General features: G+C 40.7%; 1 protein-coding gene across 1 annotated transcript in view; it reads left to right on the forward strand.

Moving 5' to 3' along the window:
* TMEM255B (transmembrane protein 255B) overlaps window positions 1–19,942 on the forward strand; it is a 67,781-nt gene that overhangs the window by 27,110 nt on the left and 20,729 nt on the right. Inside the window, exon 4 of the mRNA XM_031056202.1 lies at window positions 2,241–2,330. Within this exon, the coding sequence (XP_030912062.1) occupies window positions 2,241–2,330 (90 nt within the window). The remainder of the gene's footprint in view (window positions 1–2,240; window positions 2,331–19,942) is intronic.

Below are 19,942 nucleotides of genomic sequence, written 5' to 3' on the forward strand. Positions count from 1 at the left end.
GCAGCAAGCTCCCAAGATCAACCAGTACCATCTACCTCAGCCACATTTGTGTGTGCCCCTTTTCTCCCCATGCTGAGGATTCCAATTCCACAGCAATCCCTATGGCAGTGCTGGCTCATCTCTGATTGCATGAGACATGAGCTAAGGGGAGATTAAAGGAGTATGTCAGTAAGCATTGTGATTCTTCTGCTTTTAAGCTGTACTTTTTGTGAATTCTCCAAGAGCTCTTACCTCCAAGTGGGTGATACTGCTTTGATCTGTGCATCTAAGCCGTGGGCTTATATGGTTGTAGTTTCTTACCTAACCAATATAAATATTTTTGAGAAAATCAACAATGCTGCATCCCCTGGAAGCACCATTGACATTGTACTGTTCTTAACCTAACACAAGCTAAAGAGTCCATTTTTCAAGTGAGTTGGTGATGCCTTACAAATTTGTGAAAATGGCATCTAGGTAATGCAGATTTTATGTAGGCAAAAGGATATACAAACTGTATGGATACAATTTTTGTAATCTGTATCTGGGCATTTCAGGAATACATGGTCTGAAGGAGCATTTAATAACTAGTAAATAACAAAAAGGTTCCACATTCTTAACTGAATCCCTTTTCCATGTGCCCTATCAAAAAAAGAATGCTGTTCTGTCAGTTTTCAAGAATTTTTTATAATCTGTTGTTGTTATTAATTATAACTTAATACAGTTGTAAATTAAAATCAACATAAAGGATGTTTCAAAGGGTTCCTCTTGGGACTTTGGCTGAGAAAGGTCAGAGACATGAGAGGTATACATTACATTACATTAAAAAGCATAGCCAGATAGTGCACATTAGGTTCACCTGCAGGAACTCACTCCTTCAAACTCAGGCTGCAGAGTTTAACATCACAAAATGCTCTAATCTGGGAGAGGAAGGACTGTCAGGTTCTTTCCCTCATCTGATGGCATTGGGGCTAGCAAACCTAGGGAGCACCTTGCCAAGTGTACAGTTTGTCTTTCAGGGCTTCATCTCACCTGGCTCACAGCATTGCACCCTTCAGATGTGACCTCAGAAGAAGCCAGTGTCACCTCAGAAGTGTGTGCCAGCAGCACACTGCCTCATCCCTGGTGAAATGCATTCCACATTCTTTCCAAGTCCTGTTGCTCTCTCCAGAGTGAATTGGGCAGGAGCTCATGGAGTCTGGGGTTGTTGTAGCCCTGCAGTTGCTGTCAGAGCTGCAGCACAGAGATCAGGGGGCTCAGCATGCCCAATCTGCACAGCCTTTTCCCCCAAGCCCTCCATACCACCACTGCTTGTGCCAGGGCTGTGCTCCAGCAGTGCACCATGTGCAGTCCTGTTGAGAGAGAATTAATAGTGCTTAATGAGTGAAGCAGTTGGGGAGGTAGAACGAGGTCTGAAGCTATGGATAGTAGGTTGATGAAGACATTTGCTGTCTGTGCTGCAGCTGGGACACTCATGAGCTCTGCTGTGCTCTGCTCTGTCCACTCTGAGACTGAGGGCCAGGCTGGAAACACCAACAAGGATGGGGGCCAAGGCAGCATATCCCAGCCCTTCCACAATTAAGCACTTTGGGAGGAAGAACAAGATCTGAAGCTATGGCTAGTAGGTTGATGAAGACATTGTTCTGTCTGTGCTGTAGCTGGGACGCTCACTGAGCTCTGCTGTGCTCTGCTCTGTCCACTCTGAGACTGAGGGCCAGGCTGGAAACACCAACAAGGATGGGGGCCAAGGCAGCATATCCCAGCCCTTCCACAGGTCCTCTGAATCTCTGATTTTGTTGTGGCATAAGCTATTTGGGATGACAAAAGATTTCTGATCATTCACAAGCTAGTTATTAACTTACTACAGTTGCCTTTATCTATTGATGTGAAATACCACCATGTAGTAAAGCTCCAAAGATTTATGTAAGCCAACAGGAAGATGACTTTTTACCATGTCCCTGTGGAAGCACTGCTGTTGTATTAAGTAAATTGATTTGGAAGAAATCACCATTGAATTTAACTCTTGCAGCTGACCTAATTTTCACTTGAAAGATTTAAACTTTTCTAGTAGGCTTGATGGTCTGTCAACTCAGCATCAAGAATTTCTGCCTTTTTACTAGTGTATGACTGTCACCCTGACACACTGATCTAAAGTGAATTACAACAGCGGGAACCATCGTTTCAGAATACTAGAAAAACTAGTGTAATTGTTTTATTTAAGGAATTATACTGAAAGATTGCTCAGTCTGTTTTTCTCTTCTCAGCTGGTGGCCTCCATCGTGTTTATCAGCTTTGGTGTTGTAGCAGCCTTCTGTTGTGCAATAGTTGACGGAGTGTTCGCAGCACGACACATAGTAAGTGCAGTGATTCTGTCATCTTTCAATTTTGTTTATTTATGTCATTTCTAGCAGGAAAGTATTTTCTTTTGGTTTATGTTTAGCAGTATATTAGGGTTTTTGTTAGTTCTTGGTGGAGATTCTAAATAGGTGATATAAAAAGATGGGCATGCCAAAAGTTGTATCTGCTTAGAAAAGGAATGCACCCAATGATGAGCACCCTCACCTGATGGGATTTGAATATGCTAGTTTATATGTTAGAAATGTGTTGTTTACTGTTCTATCTTTTGTGATAGAATACATAAAAACTCAGTCTAAACCCTAGATTTAATTGAGCTTTGATTTCCAAAATCATCAGGAAATAAGTAGTCATATGTGTTAATAGACATTAGAGGTCAGATGTAGTATGCTAAATAATACAGCATGATAGTATATGAGCCTTTTTCTGCTATGAAATACCATGAGCCTGCTCATCTTTCTGCTTATGTTCATTGAGGGGCAGCATAACTCCACTGGCATCAGTGAGACCTAATTGAATTTCTCTTAGCAAATACCTCAGAATAATTAGGCTTTAGATCATCTGGAGCATAAAGTTATAAACTGATTTATATTTTACTGTTACTGAAGAGGGCTTTAAACCAAATGTGGGTTTCAGAGCTTCATATGCATTGCACAAGACAAAAGACATCTATTGGTGTAAACAGCTGAGGTGTGCAATGTGAGCATGGATAAATGTTCTGGATTGCAGTCATGTTTTGTGGTATACAGACCCTGCATGATGGCAAAGTGGCCTGCATTTTCTTGGATTTACCTTGTAGCTGGTCTGGATGACACCTGGTTTAACTGTCTCTGATCAGCATAGACCCAGGAAGCCTTTCCATGGGAGCTCCTTAAAAGAGGAGTGGAGCAAATTCCTGTATAGATTCCCTGCTCCAGAACATTCAGTGGTTGTGCCCTGGAAAACCACTGAAACTTGTTGAAATTTTGGACCGGTCCTGGAGAGGCTGAGGCAACTGGGGTTGTTTAGTCTGGACAAGCAGAGGTTATTTATCTGAAAGGAAGTTACAGTGAGGTGAAGGTCAGTCTCTTATGCTATGACCCACTTGCAAGTTTGAGAAGAACAGGCCTTAACTTGAGCCAAGAGAGTTTCAGATTGGATACTGAGAGAGTAGTTAAGTACTGGAGAAAGTTGCCCAGAAGGATGGCAGAGTCACCATTTCTGAAAGCCCACAAAGGCATCTGGATATGTCACTTAGGGATATGGTGTAAAAGTGATTTAGGGTTAATGGTTGGACTGTATGATCCTGAAGGTATCTTCCATCCTTGAAGATTCTGTGATTCTGTAATTTCCCAGGAACCTGACTTATTTCTGTCCTGCTTTAATGTGATCATTAGAAAGTGTTCACATGGCACTTGTACAGTCTTACATGTTGTATTGTTGTAACTGCAGTGCAGCCACAGCCCCCCACTGCTGAGGGTAGACACAGCTTCTCTGAGGTGCGGTCCTGTGGCAGGGGACAGTGTGTGCTCAGTCTCAAGCACAGACATAGGCATTGCTCCTCACACCTTTCTAGGTGTTTTCAGTAGGAGAACACCAAGGCACAATGTCATTGCACCCACCCAAGAAAAAAGCATCTTACAATCTGGGGTGCAGTTCTGTATCTGCTTAAGTTAGTGACTGTATATGACTGCATCCCCTGTGCAGAGCTGGAGGCTGGAAGGGGCTGATCACCATCCATCCATTCCGCGGAGTGCTGGAGTTGTACAAGCCAGTAACATGATCCTACTTCAGTCACATCATGACAGGCTTCATGGAAATCCATGACCAGTTGTTTACATTCAGACTCAGTTCTGTGTCACATCTGTATATTGCTGTCTCCTTCACCTATGACAGAGCAAAGAAATACTAAGTAGCACCATTTGTTGGAAAACTAATTTGCATTTCAGCATGATCACACTCACTTCAACTCATTCTCCTCTGTCTAATAAGTAACTTGATAGGATCAGGTGAAGTAAAGGTGTACATCACTAAGTTTCTCTGACTAACGCACCTGGGAAGGTCTGTAGGGATGATAGTGTAAGTGTGCTCCCAATTTAATTTACAGGAATGGTGGCGCTTTATCAGAAGAACACATGCCATGCAGACTACGGTGTCACTGCCACAGAGTTACATCCTCTTTGCATCACAGATCATTTCCTTCAGGAAGAGCAGCAACACCACATTCAGTCTGCTCCCTACAGGCAGTACCAGCCTTTTTCAGACCTGGCTTGTGCTGTTGCCATTTTGTCCACTGCCTTTGGGGCACAACTGCTGAAGAGTTGGAGTAAACTGTCCTCCAGTCAGGGAAAGGACAAATTCAATGTCAGAGCAGGTGCCTATACTAAAGCCATCAACTTTTTGTGAGAAATGGTAACTGAAGCCAAGCAGTCTTCAGACTGACTACAAATACAACATCTTTCAAATCAATTTGGAATAAGAAATGTGTCCCCCTATTTTGTTTTATTTTTAGCTTCTTTTGAGCTGAAAAGGATGTGAAGAGGACAAATCACATAATTGCAGATTTTTCTTAGTATGTGCCTGCAATATAATGAAGACTATTATTGTTGCACATTTTCTCCTGCTTTTATAAACTGTGAACAGAATAATAAAATAGTTTTCTCTGTTTTATCTCCTTCCTAAGAAGGCATGAAATTGAGAAAAATTCTTCCAGGAAATGGATGTATTTCAGAAAAGAGATGCTTAAATTATTTAAGACTTACTTTGTTTTATAGAAAGCTGTGGATCGCACCATTTATAAAATTAAAAACACTGAAGGAAATGTAGCTTGATTTCAAATAGCAGTAGCTTATTTAAGAAATAATGCAGATATAATTCACCTTAAAAAGAAAAAAAACCCCAACCAAACCAGAATCAAGAAAAAGAAATTGAAGTTGAAATTAAAGTGCAGTAATGTTATTTCAGAAAAATATGGTGATTAAAGGAATTTATGTGCATTTGTGTTTGCTTAAGACATTTTGTAATTTAGCAGATGAGAATAGTCCAGTTTTTCTGTTGGAGATCATTCAACAACATCCTCCCACCACACAGGGAGATGCCCTGTCCCACCACAGGTACACGTTCTCTGCAGTAGCTATGACCTCCTCTTCATGACTGCAAGCCTTGACCATTGCCACATGATCTTTAGTTTTGCAGTTGTGCTCCAGGTGGAACCTAAAATAGCCAACAGCAAGAAATCCAGGTATGAAGTGAAGAAATTGCCTTTTCCAAATGAGTTTATTCTGTGATTCTGTGAAAGAAAAGCTGGGTGCTCTGGAAGGCAGAGTTGCTTGTCCATTGTGACATATAAAATGCACACCAAACCAAGCAGTGTTAAATTGTTCCTCTCCTCTTCTGCAAAGCCACTTCTGTGTAACAGTGATTTAATTTAATTTTCAGCTGACCTAGTTTCTTCCTCTTGACAGTGATGGCTTAAGGAATTAATTAAAATAGAATATGTCATCAGGTGCTAAGCCCTGAAATGAACCTGAGAATGAACTTAGCTGAACTAGAGGATAATGAAACATTTCTAGATTCGGATCTTCACCCATATGGTTTGAGTGCAGCTTGTGGACTGCTGAAGTGTATCAGCTGGGTAATTACCTACCAATTCTGGAGTTTAGAAATTAAATTATTTGCCTTCTCTTTATATCTATTAACTCAAAATACTGTTTGATAAGATGGGCATTATGTAAACTCACTTTCTCTGAGGCACAGAGACAAGGTGACGGGAACATGGAGTCTTTGATCTGGGAGATGCTCATGCAGATTGAGCTCTGGTTGGTAGAACTCCAAAGGTGCTGTATTAAGCAATGTAAAGTTGGCAGCCCTAACCTTGCGAACAAATAGCTATGTTATAAACACGTTCTATGTGATGAAGATCTGCTGATTTCTGTGTTAAGAGCGTTTCCCTGGCAGAGACCCCTGCCCAGCAGTAGCTGATGCCTCCCAGCAGTGGCTGAGGGCTCCCAGCAGTGACTGAGGGCTCCCAGCAGTGATTGTGCGCTGCATTTTACTACATGTGGGCTCCCAGCCGTCCCTGCGTGCTTCCTGCTGCTCCCTGAGGCCTGGGCCAGAGGATGCCGGTGCTGCTGTGTGTGCCCTCAGGAGCTGGCAGCCACATGCGGCGCTTGCACGTGCCGTGACCGAGGATGTCAGTCCCCTTCCCACCTCTGGAGCTTCTCATGCAGGTTTCAGACACTCAGGCAAGGACAGCAGCAGGAGTCACTGGCAGCTCTTCTGGCCACCGCTGCATTTTACTACAGGACGGCTTCATATGTCCATGGCATGTAACACAGGCCACAGTCTTGCACAACATAGGCCTCTAAAAAGCCATGTGAAAATGTTCTGAGGAAGCCTGTTGGCTTTCCCATTGAAGAAAAAAGCAAATTTTTATTCCATGTCTACACAAAGAATAATTTCTCACTGGAATTAAATTAGGTAGATTCTCTGGAGAACAACACTAAATGCATTTTGTGTTCTCCATGTTGCCACATGAGACAAAATTACGCCTAATTACTTTTAATTCCATTTCCATCCTGTATGACTCATTAATGTAATAGCATGGCATAGCACATACCATAAAAAGGATCAAAAGCAGCACGTCCAGCAGGTCAGGGAGGTGATCTACCTCTCTGCTCTGCTCGGGTGAGACCCCACCTGGAGTTCTGCATCCAGCTGTGGAGTCCTCATCAGCAAAGGACATGGATCCCTTGGAGCAAGTCCAGAGAAGGGCCACAAAGACGATCAGAGAGATGGAGCACCATTCCTGTGAGGACAGGCTGAGATAGCTAGAGTTGTTTAGCCTGGAGAGGAGAAGGCTCCATGGAAACCAGACTGGGGCCACCAGTACCTAAAGGGGCCTATAAGAAAGATAGGACAAAATTTTTTGCAGGGCCTGTTGTGATAGGACAAGGTTTGAAAGTAAAAGAGAGTTAATTTAGGTTAGATATAAGGAAGATGTTTTTACAATGACGGTGGTAAAACACTGAAACAGATTGCACAGAGAGGTGGTAGGTGCCCCATCCCTGGAAACATTGAAGGTCAGGGTGGACAGGACTCTGAGCAGCCTGGTCTGGCTGAAGATGTTCATTGCTACTAGATGGGCTTTAAATGGTCTCTTCCTACCCAAACTATTCTGTGATTCTCTGAAAGGCTTTGCAATTGTATTTTTCTTTTAGCAGAGTGAGTACTAAACATTTTTAACTGAAAACTAGCACTAGTTCAGTAGTGATTTTTATGTTGATGGTCCACTGAGCATTGTTTCATTGTGAACTTCCTAAATACAGAGTGCTTAAGTTTGCAATCAGTATATTTCGATGCCAATGGTCAACTATCCCACAGTATTAATTAGACCTTGCATCTGACACTGAAGCACAGTTTGCATTCCTAGAGTACCAGCCATTTACAGGGTGGGATTAGTTATTTTTTATGAACTTAGTTCAAGGGTTGGAGCAGAGGAGGATTCTTGCAACCACCTTAAGCCCGTCTGCCAAGAGTTCTCTTTTGTGCTGCAAGACAACTCCATTCACACATCCAAATGCAGTTGACTATACTTTAAATCAAAGGGCAAATACTTTGAAAAAGAATTTTCCTGGAGGGCCTGAAGAGCTTGGTGCCTGTTGTACTATCATTTTTGTTCCTGTCACTCAGATGTGTTTTCCCTATGAAGCACATTATAGCATAGGAGTGCCCAGTCCTGTGAAAGGTAAATTAGAGGTACATAAGCCAAAAGCCTCACAACGGAAATCAGAAGGACATCTAGTAGAAGAGAAGGTACTGACATCACAGAAGAGTTTCAGACCTCCCTCACAAGCTATTTTGAAGCAAGATCTGGACTAGACATATAATGCTCAGCTGTGTTAAGCTGTGCTAAGGTGTGAGCAAAGTGGTGTGACTGTGTGGAGTTTGGTCTCTGGCTTTTATTTGGCAACATAGGAATAGTCTGTGGGACCACTGCTAGATTACTGATTCCAGCTCTGGTTTTTCTTGGTGCTTTGCCAAAGACCCAATTGACTTGGAAGGAGTTTTGAGAAGAAAAATCTGAAATCTGAAATGGTAACTTTTAGAAAAAGTACTCAGAAGAATGATTTGTTTTATTTAACATAGAAAAGGTTGACAGGTAAATTGATCATGGCCTTTCTAAGTTATCTGTGTAGTCAAAGGTTATCTGATAGCAGAGGGCTTTTAGTCTCTCACACGAAACCAAAAGAAATGCAGTGAGTTTAAGCCAATGCTAAAGAGATTCAAACCATGGAGCAGACATGGTTTTGACAATAATGAATTATGGAAGCAGCTTTGTCAAGGTTATGGATAATTCTCCATCACTTAAATACCTGAATTCCAAGCTTCTTTTTGTGTAATCTTATGAAGCATATCCAGAGGTTATGAACTTGAAGCATATGTCTTGGGATGAAATTATTTAGGCTTTGTTATTCAGGAGGTCATTCTAGAGCAGGCTCTTCAAGGAAGGCTTCTGGGAACTATTTTTACAGTCAGGTAAAAACTCTATTACCACTTGTAAAACCTGTCTGTGTGGCGTCAAGACCTGTTCTCTGCTGGAAAATGTTTAGGATTTGATAGATTAAAAACACTTGAAAACCATTCATCAATATTTCTTATCTATGTTTGCTGGTCTTCAAATCAACAGAGGAAATGCAGTCTTTAACATGAACATAACTTAAAAACTATCTCTACTAAAACCACTATTCCTCACATACTGGATAACATACAAGACGACCCAATGATGAATACATTCAATATGTAAAAAATATGTATGAGTACATATATATTGAATATATTGGATGCATCCAGGGATTTGTCAGCAAAACTGCCATCTTCTATGCTAATGTCTTCTGGTCTAGGACACAGATGCAGGGTTTTTGTACCCACAAATCTGCAATCTGATATTCCTGTGTTTCCAGAGCTGGTAGTATGCATTATGGTTGCCAGTTATTTTGCATTAAGAAAAATAATGGCAACCACTTTTTTTTTGGAGAACCTCTTATGATTCCCCCTCAAGTTTGAAGAGCCTCTCACACTGGCAGGGACAAAGCTCCTGGTTTGTACAGTGCTTTTTTTTTTTTTTAATCCCTGAAATTCCTTTCAGGTTTAGCCAAATTGCAAATTCTTTAAAATCCTTTTTTTTCCTTTCCTGCTGTGACTTGTTCTCCTGAGGGAAAAGGGCTGGTATTATGCCAACCAAACAGAAATGTCTCAACCATTAGACAGGACACACACTGTGTTTGGATACCAAAGAGGAATTCACTTGTTGATAAGAAGGGAAAAGAGGGGTTCAAGTTCCTTTCCCATCTGCCCCACTGTAGAACAAATGCCTTCACTGCTGACAAAACCAAGGATTGGTCCAAGATTCCAAAGCCCCTTGGCATAAACACTGGTCCATTGGCTTCCCTCTTTGAGATATAACAGCCCAAACTGAGATCTCTCATTAATGTCATTGCTTTGGTCATTCAAACTGCAGCAAGGCAGCTTTGGGGGAAGAGTTCTGTGAAGATGCAGTAAGACCATCTTTCTACAATTACATGCAATACAGAGGGAGGAAGACTGTTCTTTTATTGTAAAATGGGAGTTTGTATTGTGGGAAAATGCTAATGCATTTGAATATTTGAAAGATAATAGTTAAATGCCACTGCCATTTAATTGCATGATCCTGTTGCACAGAGACCCCAATGTCAGTGTACAACTGGGCAGAATTTTTAGTGCATTGGGGTCGTAGCAAATCTGGCATTTCCAATCTCCTTGACTCTGAAAATTTAATTATTTTCTTTTAGCTTTGCTTCTAGTGTACTTAGATAGGCATGAATTCCACTGAGTATATGGTAAATCAGCTCCAGAAATAAGGAAATGGGATAGGGAAATTCTACACATTTTACTGATATTAATAATCGTATTATTAATGCAAGAAATAGTATGAGAAAGTGAGAAGGATTTGATCCAAATTTAAAATCACGCTAGTATTTTAGTTCTTACAGATTATAGCCTTCTGCATTTGTACATAGATATTGCCTTCTGCATCTATGTGGCTTCTATACATCCAAAAATCAGGTGAGTGGCAGAGACAGCAGAACTTGTTCAGCAATGCAGAACAGCAGCTTGGGTCAGGGGAGATTAATTGTCTACTTCCATCTTTACTTCCTTACTTTGCAAAGCATGGACCATGATGGAATTTATGCAAAGTGTGCAAAGCAAGTTAATTACACTTTAATCCTCAGAAAGGTGGGTGACTGTGGCAAAGGGCTTGCAGTCTGTTCTGAAAAGCATAATCTACCTCACTCTGATGGGCTGCCAGCAGAAGATAATTTCCTTTATTGTTTCCTATTCTTAGAAATTTTCTAGACTAACAACAGATGTTTCTTTTCTATGAAAAAATTTCAAAGCTTCTAAACAGACATATAGAGGGAGTGAAAATAACCACCTGCAGACTTCAGATTGAAGCAAAAATATTTCATAGTTTTTTCATAATTTCTCAAAGGAAAAACATTGTTTTCAGTTGCCCAGTGCAGAAACTAGTGGAGTTAAAAAAGAAAAAAAAGAAAAAAGTGAAGGCACTGTTTATTCACATGGATCTGAAGTCCTTAAATTCTACTAGAGTAAAAATTAAGGGTGTAATTAAGGGTGTTTCAGTATGCTGCAATATGCCCTAGCAAAAGGTTTTATTTGCTTCACCTTTAAGAAGAAACCACGATTAGTATGAATAATCATATCATAGAGCAGGGATTTCTCTCTCTGTGGGTGGATGATTATTCAATTGCATATAATGTCCATGGAAAGTATGTTCCCAGGTACTCAACAAAGTTTTGATTTATGATTATTTATGCCTCTGTTAAGAGCTTAATAAAATGCGTTGCATCACTGCTGCTACATTACAGAACCTCACACTTGTAATATATTTATTTAGTCTTTCATGATGAATTCCAAGAAGGTAAAATACTTAAGACATTTTTTTTACCCAATCTGCCTAGAGTTTTCTTGTATGGCTCAGCACAGTTCTCTCCACATTCCCAGCCATCAGTATATCCAGCGACTTCTTTTCTGGAGCACTGAGTGCCATGTATTTCAACATTTCTAAAATCTTCTGAAATGCATGTGAACTTCAAAATGACAAGCCAGTCATTTTGAGAGAGAGATAGGGAAAAGCTAATTGTACCTGAGCAGTCATTTTGAGAGAGAGATGGGGAAAAGCTAATTGTACCTGAGCAGTCCAGGCATTCATGAACCATTTCACTAATTGTTTAGACTATTTTACTTTTAAAACTCATGTTTTTTCATTCCTCTTGAGGTTTCTCTCATGGACTTTTTTCTTCTCTTACATTTTGGGTCCCAGTCCTGCAGTTCCTCCCATTTGTTGAGGCCTGTCAGCCTGGCTGACGTGTGGCAGTGGGGGTCTCCCTGCTACAGGAATGACAGGGACCTTTCATGGCAAATTGCTGGGCATAAACACCTGCTTTCTGGCTGTTTTCTGCTCAATAGCTAAAAATGTTATGCATAAAGTTGTTATTACATTTATTAGATTATAACAGGGATATGTTGCGCCATGCCCTGAAAATTAAAACCAACACTGCAATGTTTATTAAGCCTCCAGCATTTTATTTGTAGATGTAGGTATTCAATATATTTATATATTGCTCAAATAGGTGTATTTAGTGCAGCCTCTTTTCCTTCCCTTTGCTCTAAAACAAATTCCAAAAAGCATTATAAATTAAACCCCTGTACATTTCAGTCAGCAGGATATTCAGTATTTCAGATGCCTAAAGGCTAAGGTCTTCCAAAAAGGCACTTCTTGGCGTATACTTAGGGATTTATATGAGATTAGTGCAGTTGGTTAAAGCATGGTGCTCATAATGCCAAGGTTGCAGGTTTGATCCCTGTGTGGGATCATTCCATTCACTTAAGTGTTGGACTTGATGATCCTTGTGGGTCCCTTCCAACTCAGAATATTCTGTGGTTCAGTGATTTCTTACATATTCTGATAGCATTAAGGCTATAGGAAGGATATGGAGCAGTTTTTCATGTATTTGAGTCACATTACCAGAAACAGAATAAACAGTTCTTGCATTCTTGTGGAAACGTTAATTACTCACATGGCACAACATCATTACAATCAAGACAGAGCAATCAGTTCATATAACAAACCCTATAATCAAAGTAATGTAATCAATGGAAGTAATCAACTATAATAAGCAATTAAATACCTAACTGCATCAAGCAATAACTAAAATTACAGCCTTGAATAGTATCAGCTAATTGCATCATTAGAAAAGCCAGTGGCAAGGCTGTTTTTAACTACACAGCATAGCTATTGCAGGTGTTATGGGAAGGTCTATAGCTTCATCCTGAGAGACACTGGCTAAAAAGACTTGACTAAAGAAAAGCAGACCTATTCCTGAGCCAGGCTTGCATTTGCTGTATTGAGGCAGGAATAGGCTTCCTCACTGGAGCCTTGGCTAGCCTTATCTGCAGAGCAGCCAGAGCAGCAGCCCCCAGACAGACAGACACCGTGTCACTCAGCAGCTCTGCACACACGTCTTTCCTTCCTGCCACCACCTAAGCCTGCTCAGCCAAAGGCCTTACAGGCACTGAACCTCCTTGGGAATGTTCAGGGGAGTCCGCTCCCATTTCTTTTGCCTCTTCCTCTGCACTCCATCTGCTTGTGAAGGCTGACAGGCCTTTCCTCCCACCTTTGTGCCGCGGAGAGTGGGGCCAGAAGTCACCGAGAGAAAATCACCTGTTTGAAGAGGTCTTAACCTCTCCTTATAGATCTGTATCCATCTGAGAACAGACCTATCAGTCTACATCACGATGTATTCTGTCTGTGCCCATTGTCCGACAATGGGGCAGCTCCAGCATCTGGAGGCTTTTCATTTGACTGTAGCAGTGCTACAAGAGCACAAATCTCACCAAAATAAAGAAGAGTAAGACTAAGGCTACCACTGCAAATTATTAAAAAAAAAATCAGTGAGGAAATATAAAATGAGACAGAAGAGTATTTGTGTGGTTTTCAGCCATGACAGTTTACAGGTATTCTGAATATTTACTGGTTTGAAAGACCTGAAATGAATATGTGCTGCTACCAAATGTTAAGAGAAGAGGATTCGGTAGGATCCAGTCTTTCAGATTAAATAGAAATTCTAAAAAGAACCCCTGGAAATGTGAAGTTAATCTGGCTTGTGACAGTAAAGTTTTAAGCCCCACCAGCTGCTTTTCCTATTTTCAGCACTGAAGTTGGGTTGTTTCAGCATAGCAGACGAAATAGGCAGGGTCTCTAGGCTGGAGTGCAGCATTTCTGGAAGATTAGCTCTTAAATTCATGCAAGGCAGATGTAGAAGCGCAAGAAGGGTTAGTGCTGTCTGCAGTCTGCAGTGGAATTACTCTCATGGCGTGACCTCACCCAAAGAATGTAACCAGATACCCTGGCGGCTGCCTCTGAAGTGCTTAAACAACACTGGGGATGTATTATTTGCACCAGGGGATCACTGAAGTGCTGTAGTTACAGTAGCAGTATGGCATGGACAGAAGCATGTCTCTGTCTCACTCTGCCTCACTTTGAAGCCTTTGATCAACTGTACATTTGGGTGCCCTTGACTCCTAAGGCATGGGCAATATGTGTAGAAACTGAATTAACACACACTAGCTATGTCTGCAGCTTAGATAAAAAGAACACTTGAAAACCTAACTCTAGGGCTTAAAGTTTCTTAATATACTTTCCTAATTATTGTATACATTTTGAAAAAAAAAAGCAAAAAAATTGAAAACATTCTATTCCTGCCCGTCGGGTCCATTGCAGCCCTTTGCAGTGGCATGACTTTAGAGCTGGGCTGCTGCACCCACACAGGGCTGTGGGAGTCCAGAAATGGCTCACTTTTTAGCATTCTCCCTTCCAAATCCCACCCAGCATGCACTGTGCATACCCTGACAGCCTAGGACTTCCCATGTCAGTAGTCACCATGATGGTATCAAGAGAGCAAAACATCAGAAAAAGTAGGGAACAATCACTGGTATCACAGAGGAGGAAAACGGCTGAAATGAAGAAATGGAAAGGCCCACTTCATGAAGTGAAACTGAACTGACACATTTGGATTCAAAAGCTGATTATGACCTTGGCGGCTATGTTAATAATTCCAGAAAAGAACTTAGTGCATGGTCAAAAGGTGAAATAGGAAGGGATTATCATAGAATTGTAGAATTATTTAGGTTGGAAAAGACCTTTAAGATGATCAAATTCAATGTAAACTTAACACTGCCAAATCCAGTAGTACCTTTAATTTTCTGATCATAACTGTATTTTCCCAACTTCCTTAATTAAAAAAAAAACCTGATGTTTGTTTTTGTTACAGTTTCTGTCTTTCAATCATCTCTCCATAATGCCCATGGCTTTATTTTCTAGCACCTGGACTTCCTTTCAGGGTCACAGTGGTTTTTAAACCTGAGGTTTTATAGCAACCACAGCATTCCAGATAGCTGCCAGCCAAATGCTTACAGCCAATTTATTATGTGGGTTGCATTTCTTTGTGAATAAGAGAGGTGGAGATGCAATGGCAGCCTCTTTAGAATCCCTGGCACTGACTGAAAGAGCACATCCTGGCAGAGGGCAGGAACTGATGCCTGGCACTCCCATAAGAGCTGTCCCAGCTATTGAAGGGAGGGAAGAGAAGCCCACTGAGCCCCATGGTGGTGGTGGAGGATGGACACTGGCCTGTCCAAGGAGGCAATATTTCCTGTGGGAGCACATGGTCTGTCCTGCCCAGAGGTTCCTGGCATACAATGAACAGTGACCTCTCTCTTCCTCTCTGTCCAGCTACTGTCTGAAATAGAAAGGTTTGAAAATAATGGTATTAGTTACAGAAATAAATTTTAATGAGGCATGTGAGGAATACTGTCTTAATATCTGTATGTAAACAAATAGTTTACAAGACAAACAGTATGTAAGTATATGTATACAAAAATTTTATATCTCATGAGTTATGAGTAAGGCATTCTGTTGGACTACCAGATAGTTAAAGATTCTTTAACAACACAAGAGAAGATACAGGTCTTTAGGAAACTAGCAGTTTTAAAATTGTTATTTTAATTAGTTGATGTGGGTTCAATAATTGGAAATATGGACTTGGAGATTTCAGGGGGTATTGTTTCTTCTTTTTCCATATAACAGTGAAATACTGCAAGATAAATTGTTTTCTGAAATGAAAGCCATTTCTGCTTCAGAAATTACAAACTGAAAACTGAATTGTAGGTTTATCTGCCAGTGAATAAAAGCCCAAAACACTTTTCAAAAAAACCCACCCTTGTTTCTGATTCTAGAGGGGAATGGTCATGTGCTCTATGTGGGAGTCATAAGGCTGGGGAGCAAACTGAACTTTAAAATGTTTTGTTCTGCAAAGCTGACGCCCCCTCACTGCAGTGTTGATGATAGTGGCCTTGGACTCAGAAGTTCCTAACACCAAACTGGCCAGAACCAATATGGAAACTGTTCATAATTTTTTTTAAATTGACATGTTTCGTTTGTTTGTGATTGAAAGCAATTTTTGTAGTAATCAGTCCTGTGAACCCCTAGGATTTTCTAGCAGTCTTCCTCAGGAGAAACCCTTCTCATTGGGAATGCTGTTGAAAAAGATGGAGAAATAGCCCTTGGTCAGAGGGAGACAGGAATTACAAAAGACCTGTAGCATTTCCTCTCATTGTTTGTACAGGGTAGGATCCAACCAACTTTAGCTTGGGCCCCCAGACAGTGATCCTGTCTGCCTGCTTTCCCAGGCTCCTAATATGTTGGCCGCTTCTTTTAGGAGCTTCTTTATCTTTGGTCTGAAAGCTCTCAGGTTTGTATGCTCCCATGTGCCATGTGCTGTCAGCCGGTGTGGGGCAGACACAGATACCTGTGCTCCATCTAGCCCCCCAGAGAAGCATCAAAGCTAATTACTAATAACTTCTATTTGTTCATATTTGCATGCCTGTTTTGAGAAAGTTAGGAGAGAGTGTGATCTTGAAGGGAATGATAATCTCCAGAACACCCAGCTGTTGGCACAAGGCTGAGCTGGCACTGAAGGGTGGTGTTTCAGTTTGTTTTTAGGATTAAACTTGAAACATCTTGGCAGCTATCCCTCTCCTATTCATTGCTAGCTTTGCTGTAGATGAAAACAACTGAAAAAAGAGAATTAAAACTTGACACTAATGAGACACTGAAAACATTATTCTGGTTTTGGACTCCTCAATTTTATCTATATTCATCTCTTTCATGTGACCAGGATGGTTCCTTGCTCCACAGGCCAACTGGCATGGTGAAACCCGTGTCCTCACTCTCAAAGTCTCTTGGAATGTAAATGGCAATGTCCAAATTACTTACTGGGAATGGTTCTTGGCCCGTACTAATTTACAAACCATGCCCAGAAAATATTTTGGAAGAGCGATAGTTTGCCCAGGCCAAAGCCATCACCAGCACAGTTCTAACAATTTAATAGGCTTGATGCTTGAGTTTCAGCCCTGGGAACATTCCCTGGCACTGATCAATCTACACCTCTCTTGATACAGCTATGGAAGCTAAGACTAAATAAATACTGAAATTGGAAAAAATTAGCTCTCACTGCATAATTATTTCAACAAATTACTAACATGTTTTGTAAAGTATGGCATACATTTCAGTCAATACAGTTTAAGCTATACCTCCATTTTCTGAAAGTGAGCTTACACATAAAGGAGGTGGAATTTTCCCTATGTTATCCAAAATATATCTGTTCTCCAAGGAAACAAAAACTGGCATAGAAAAAGCTTCTTTCAATACCTCAGCCTAGAGCCCTTCAACCTCCCCACAGGCATTTTATCAAATCCACCAAAGATACTGTTAAAAGAATACTTTTCTTACACAAAAAATGTACTGTAATGCTCCCACCATCAAAGACAATGTGGGGTTTCTATTGTATGCTCTTAAAATAAAGCAATCAGCCAAACCAAAGCCCTCTATATTTGGACCATATCTTCTCTTACTTGGCAGAAAACCTTTCCTCTTGTCTGTCTGTCTGTCACTCTCAAGTTTTAATACACATACTAGAAAACTATTGAAATAAAAAATTCAAGAAGAGGGAAAGCTATAATTTGCCTTCAAAGCTACAATTTGCCTTCAGGATTCAAGGATGAGCAGTTCTGATTTGTCTGAAATTAAAGGGAAGTATTGGGTGTCCTGGCTTTTGGGGGATTTTCTGACACATCTGAAAATTTTCTAAACTTAGCTTTGTGACATTCTGACTGTACCTGCTTGGTATACACAAACACATTCAAATGTAGTTAGCTAAGAAACCATCTTTTCCAGTGCTCAGAAGGATTGAATAAAACCTGTTCATTTTTCTTTTGCACCAATAAATAAACAAACCCAAGAATACAACAACATTTTTATAGAGAATTCTTCCTTCTTTACCAGCCTACATATTTTGTCCTCTGAGAGTATCAGCAGAGCTTTAAACAACAGAACTTTCCCACCTGCCCATTTCCACTTACAGGGACTTACTCAAAGAAGCAGAGGAAGGGAATACATTATGTATCATATATTAATATTATACATTAGTGGGAGGTATTGCATAGCTCTATCTCAGTAATATTGGTTGAGGACGTTCTTGGGTATCAAATGATACTAAATTAGTTAAAAAGAATATTGTTGTTATATTGTTATATACTTTAGAGTTACTCTTAATAGATGAAATATATATATATATATACACACACACATACATACACACACAAATGTAGTATTTAAAAGCAGCTCTATCTCAACCACTATTTCTATAAGCAGTAGAATCAAGAAGAATCAAGGACTGGTAGGTATATACTATATTCATACACAATCTGTTGTGAGCAATGTGAGGTATTTTAAGTCCAATCTGTCAGGAACAGTTTTATAGCTTTGAAGTATGTCTCCTTTGCCTTTGGTAATAGACACTCCTATAAAGTCCAGTGGGTGCTTATGTGGTGTGACATACTGTTGGATAACTTTTAAGCACTTTTTAATATCTATGTGGTGCCTTATTCATATAAACACCTTAGTAGACCAACAGACCTCTGTAACATGAAAATGGAAGCTTTTACCAATGCACCATTTTGGCATCCCCAGTGTACCTTTACTTAAAAGCTTTAGGTGTTAAATTCTGTAGGTGTCTGGACAAGGCCAATGTTATCTAATCTTTGTTATTTTTGTACTCTTGATCATCACTCATTTATTTCATTGCACGTAGGGATGCATTTAGAGAATGGACTGAATGCAGAAGACTGGCTATACTAGTGCAGCCGGCTTGCTGTTCAAAATTAGGTGCATGAAGAAGGGTACTTGTTTGCCATGATTGTACATGCAAATGTAATAACTGTATTCACTGTGGTCACTTCCAATTCACAGCTCTGACCTCTTTGCTGCCCAGCAATATCAATCCATAATAGCTGGTATGGATTAATCAATTACCTCTTTCCTCAGAGAACAGCTCTGCTTCCAGTCACAAGCACACTTGGATGAAAAGTGTGCTTGTCTTCTCCATTGAAGACCAAACCAATAAAAGGACAAATTTATTTTTTAAGAGGAAGAAAGTGTAAGAGGTAGAAAAACTGTGTAAGCCAAGAGATCAGGGCCAAAACTGAGGATCTTCCTGTACTTGATGAAGGCAGATTAGACAGCTCTTTCACTGCCTTTAAGAACATATAGAGGTGTCTGAGGGGAGTATCTTAGCATTCAGGGTGAGACTCAGCCTCATGGGGTGATGTGGTGGAGTCAATCATCAGCAACCTGCAGTAAGATGTGAATGCCCTGAAGGTAAGGCCAGGGAGCATCTGTTTCCAGATGCTGAACTCCTAACCTATGAGACTTTGAGAGAACTTGTTAGTCTGCTCATAGCCTGACATAGACTCTGACCCTCTTCACAAAATCAGAGTTGCTGAGACTGGGCAGCACCTCTGGAGATTTCTAATCCAACCACCTGTGCTTAGAGCAGTGTCAGCTAGCACAGGTGGCTCAGAATTGTGTCCAGTTTGAGTATCTGCAAGGATGGAGACTCCACAACCACTCTGGGAAACCTGTTACAGTATTTAATCACCCATAGAATAAAAAAGGTTACTTCTTATGTTTAAATGGAATTTCCCATATTTCAGTTTGTGCCCACTGCATCTTGTCATTTTTCTGGACATTACTGAGAGAAATGTGTCTCCATCTTCTTCACTTCCCCATCAAGTATTGATCCATATTGATAAGGTACACGGGAACCTTCTGTTGTCTAGGCTGGATAGTCCCAGCTCTGCTTCTCTTGGGACAGATATTCCAGTCTGTTAATTCACAGACCATGTCTGTGGTGTCTCTCATACTGCAGAGCCCAGCACTTTACCCAGTATTCCAAATGTCTCACCAGTGTTAAGAAGAAGGATCACCTTCCCATGCCTGCTGGTGGTGCTCTTTGTAATGCAGTCATGAATACTGCTGGCTTTTCGTGCCACAAGGACACATTGCTGGCTCATGTTTAGCTTGCTGCCCACCAGGACCCTCTGTAAAGCTGCTTTCCAGACAGTCAGGCCTCACTCTTTTCTGGTGCATGGGATTATTCCTCCCCAGGTGCAG

Source organism: Geospiza fortis, unplaced genomic scaffold, assembly GCF_000277835.1.
Source record: "Geospiza fortis unplaced genomic scaffold, GeoFor_1.0 scaffold192, whole genome shotgun sequence".
NCBI classification, from domain to species: Eukaryota; Metazoa; Chordata; class Aves; order Passeriformes; family Thraupidae; genus Geospiza; species Geospiza fortis.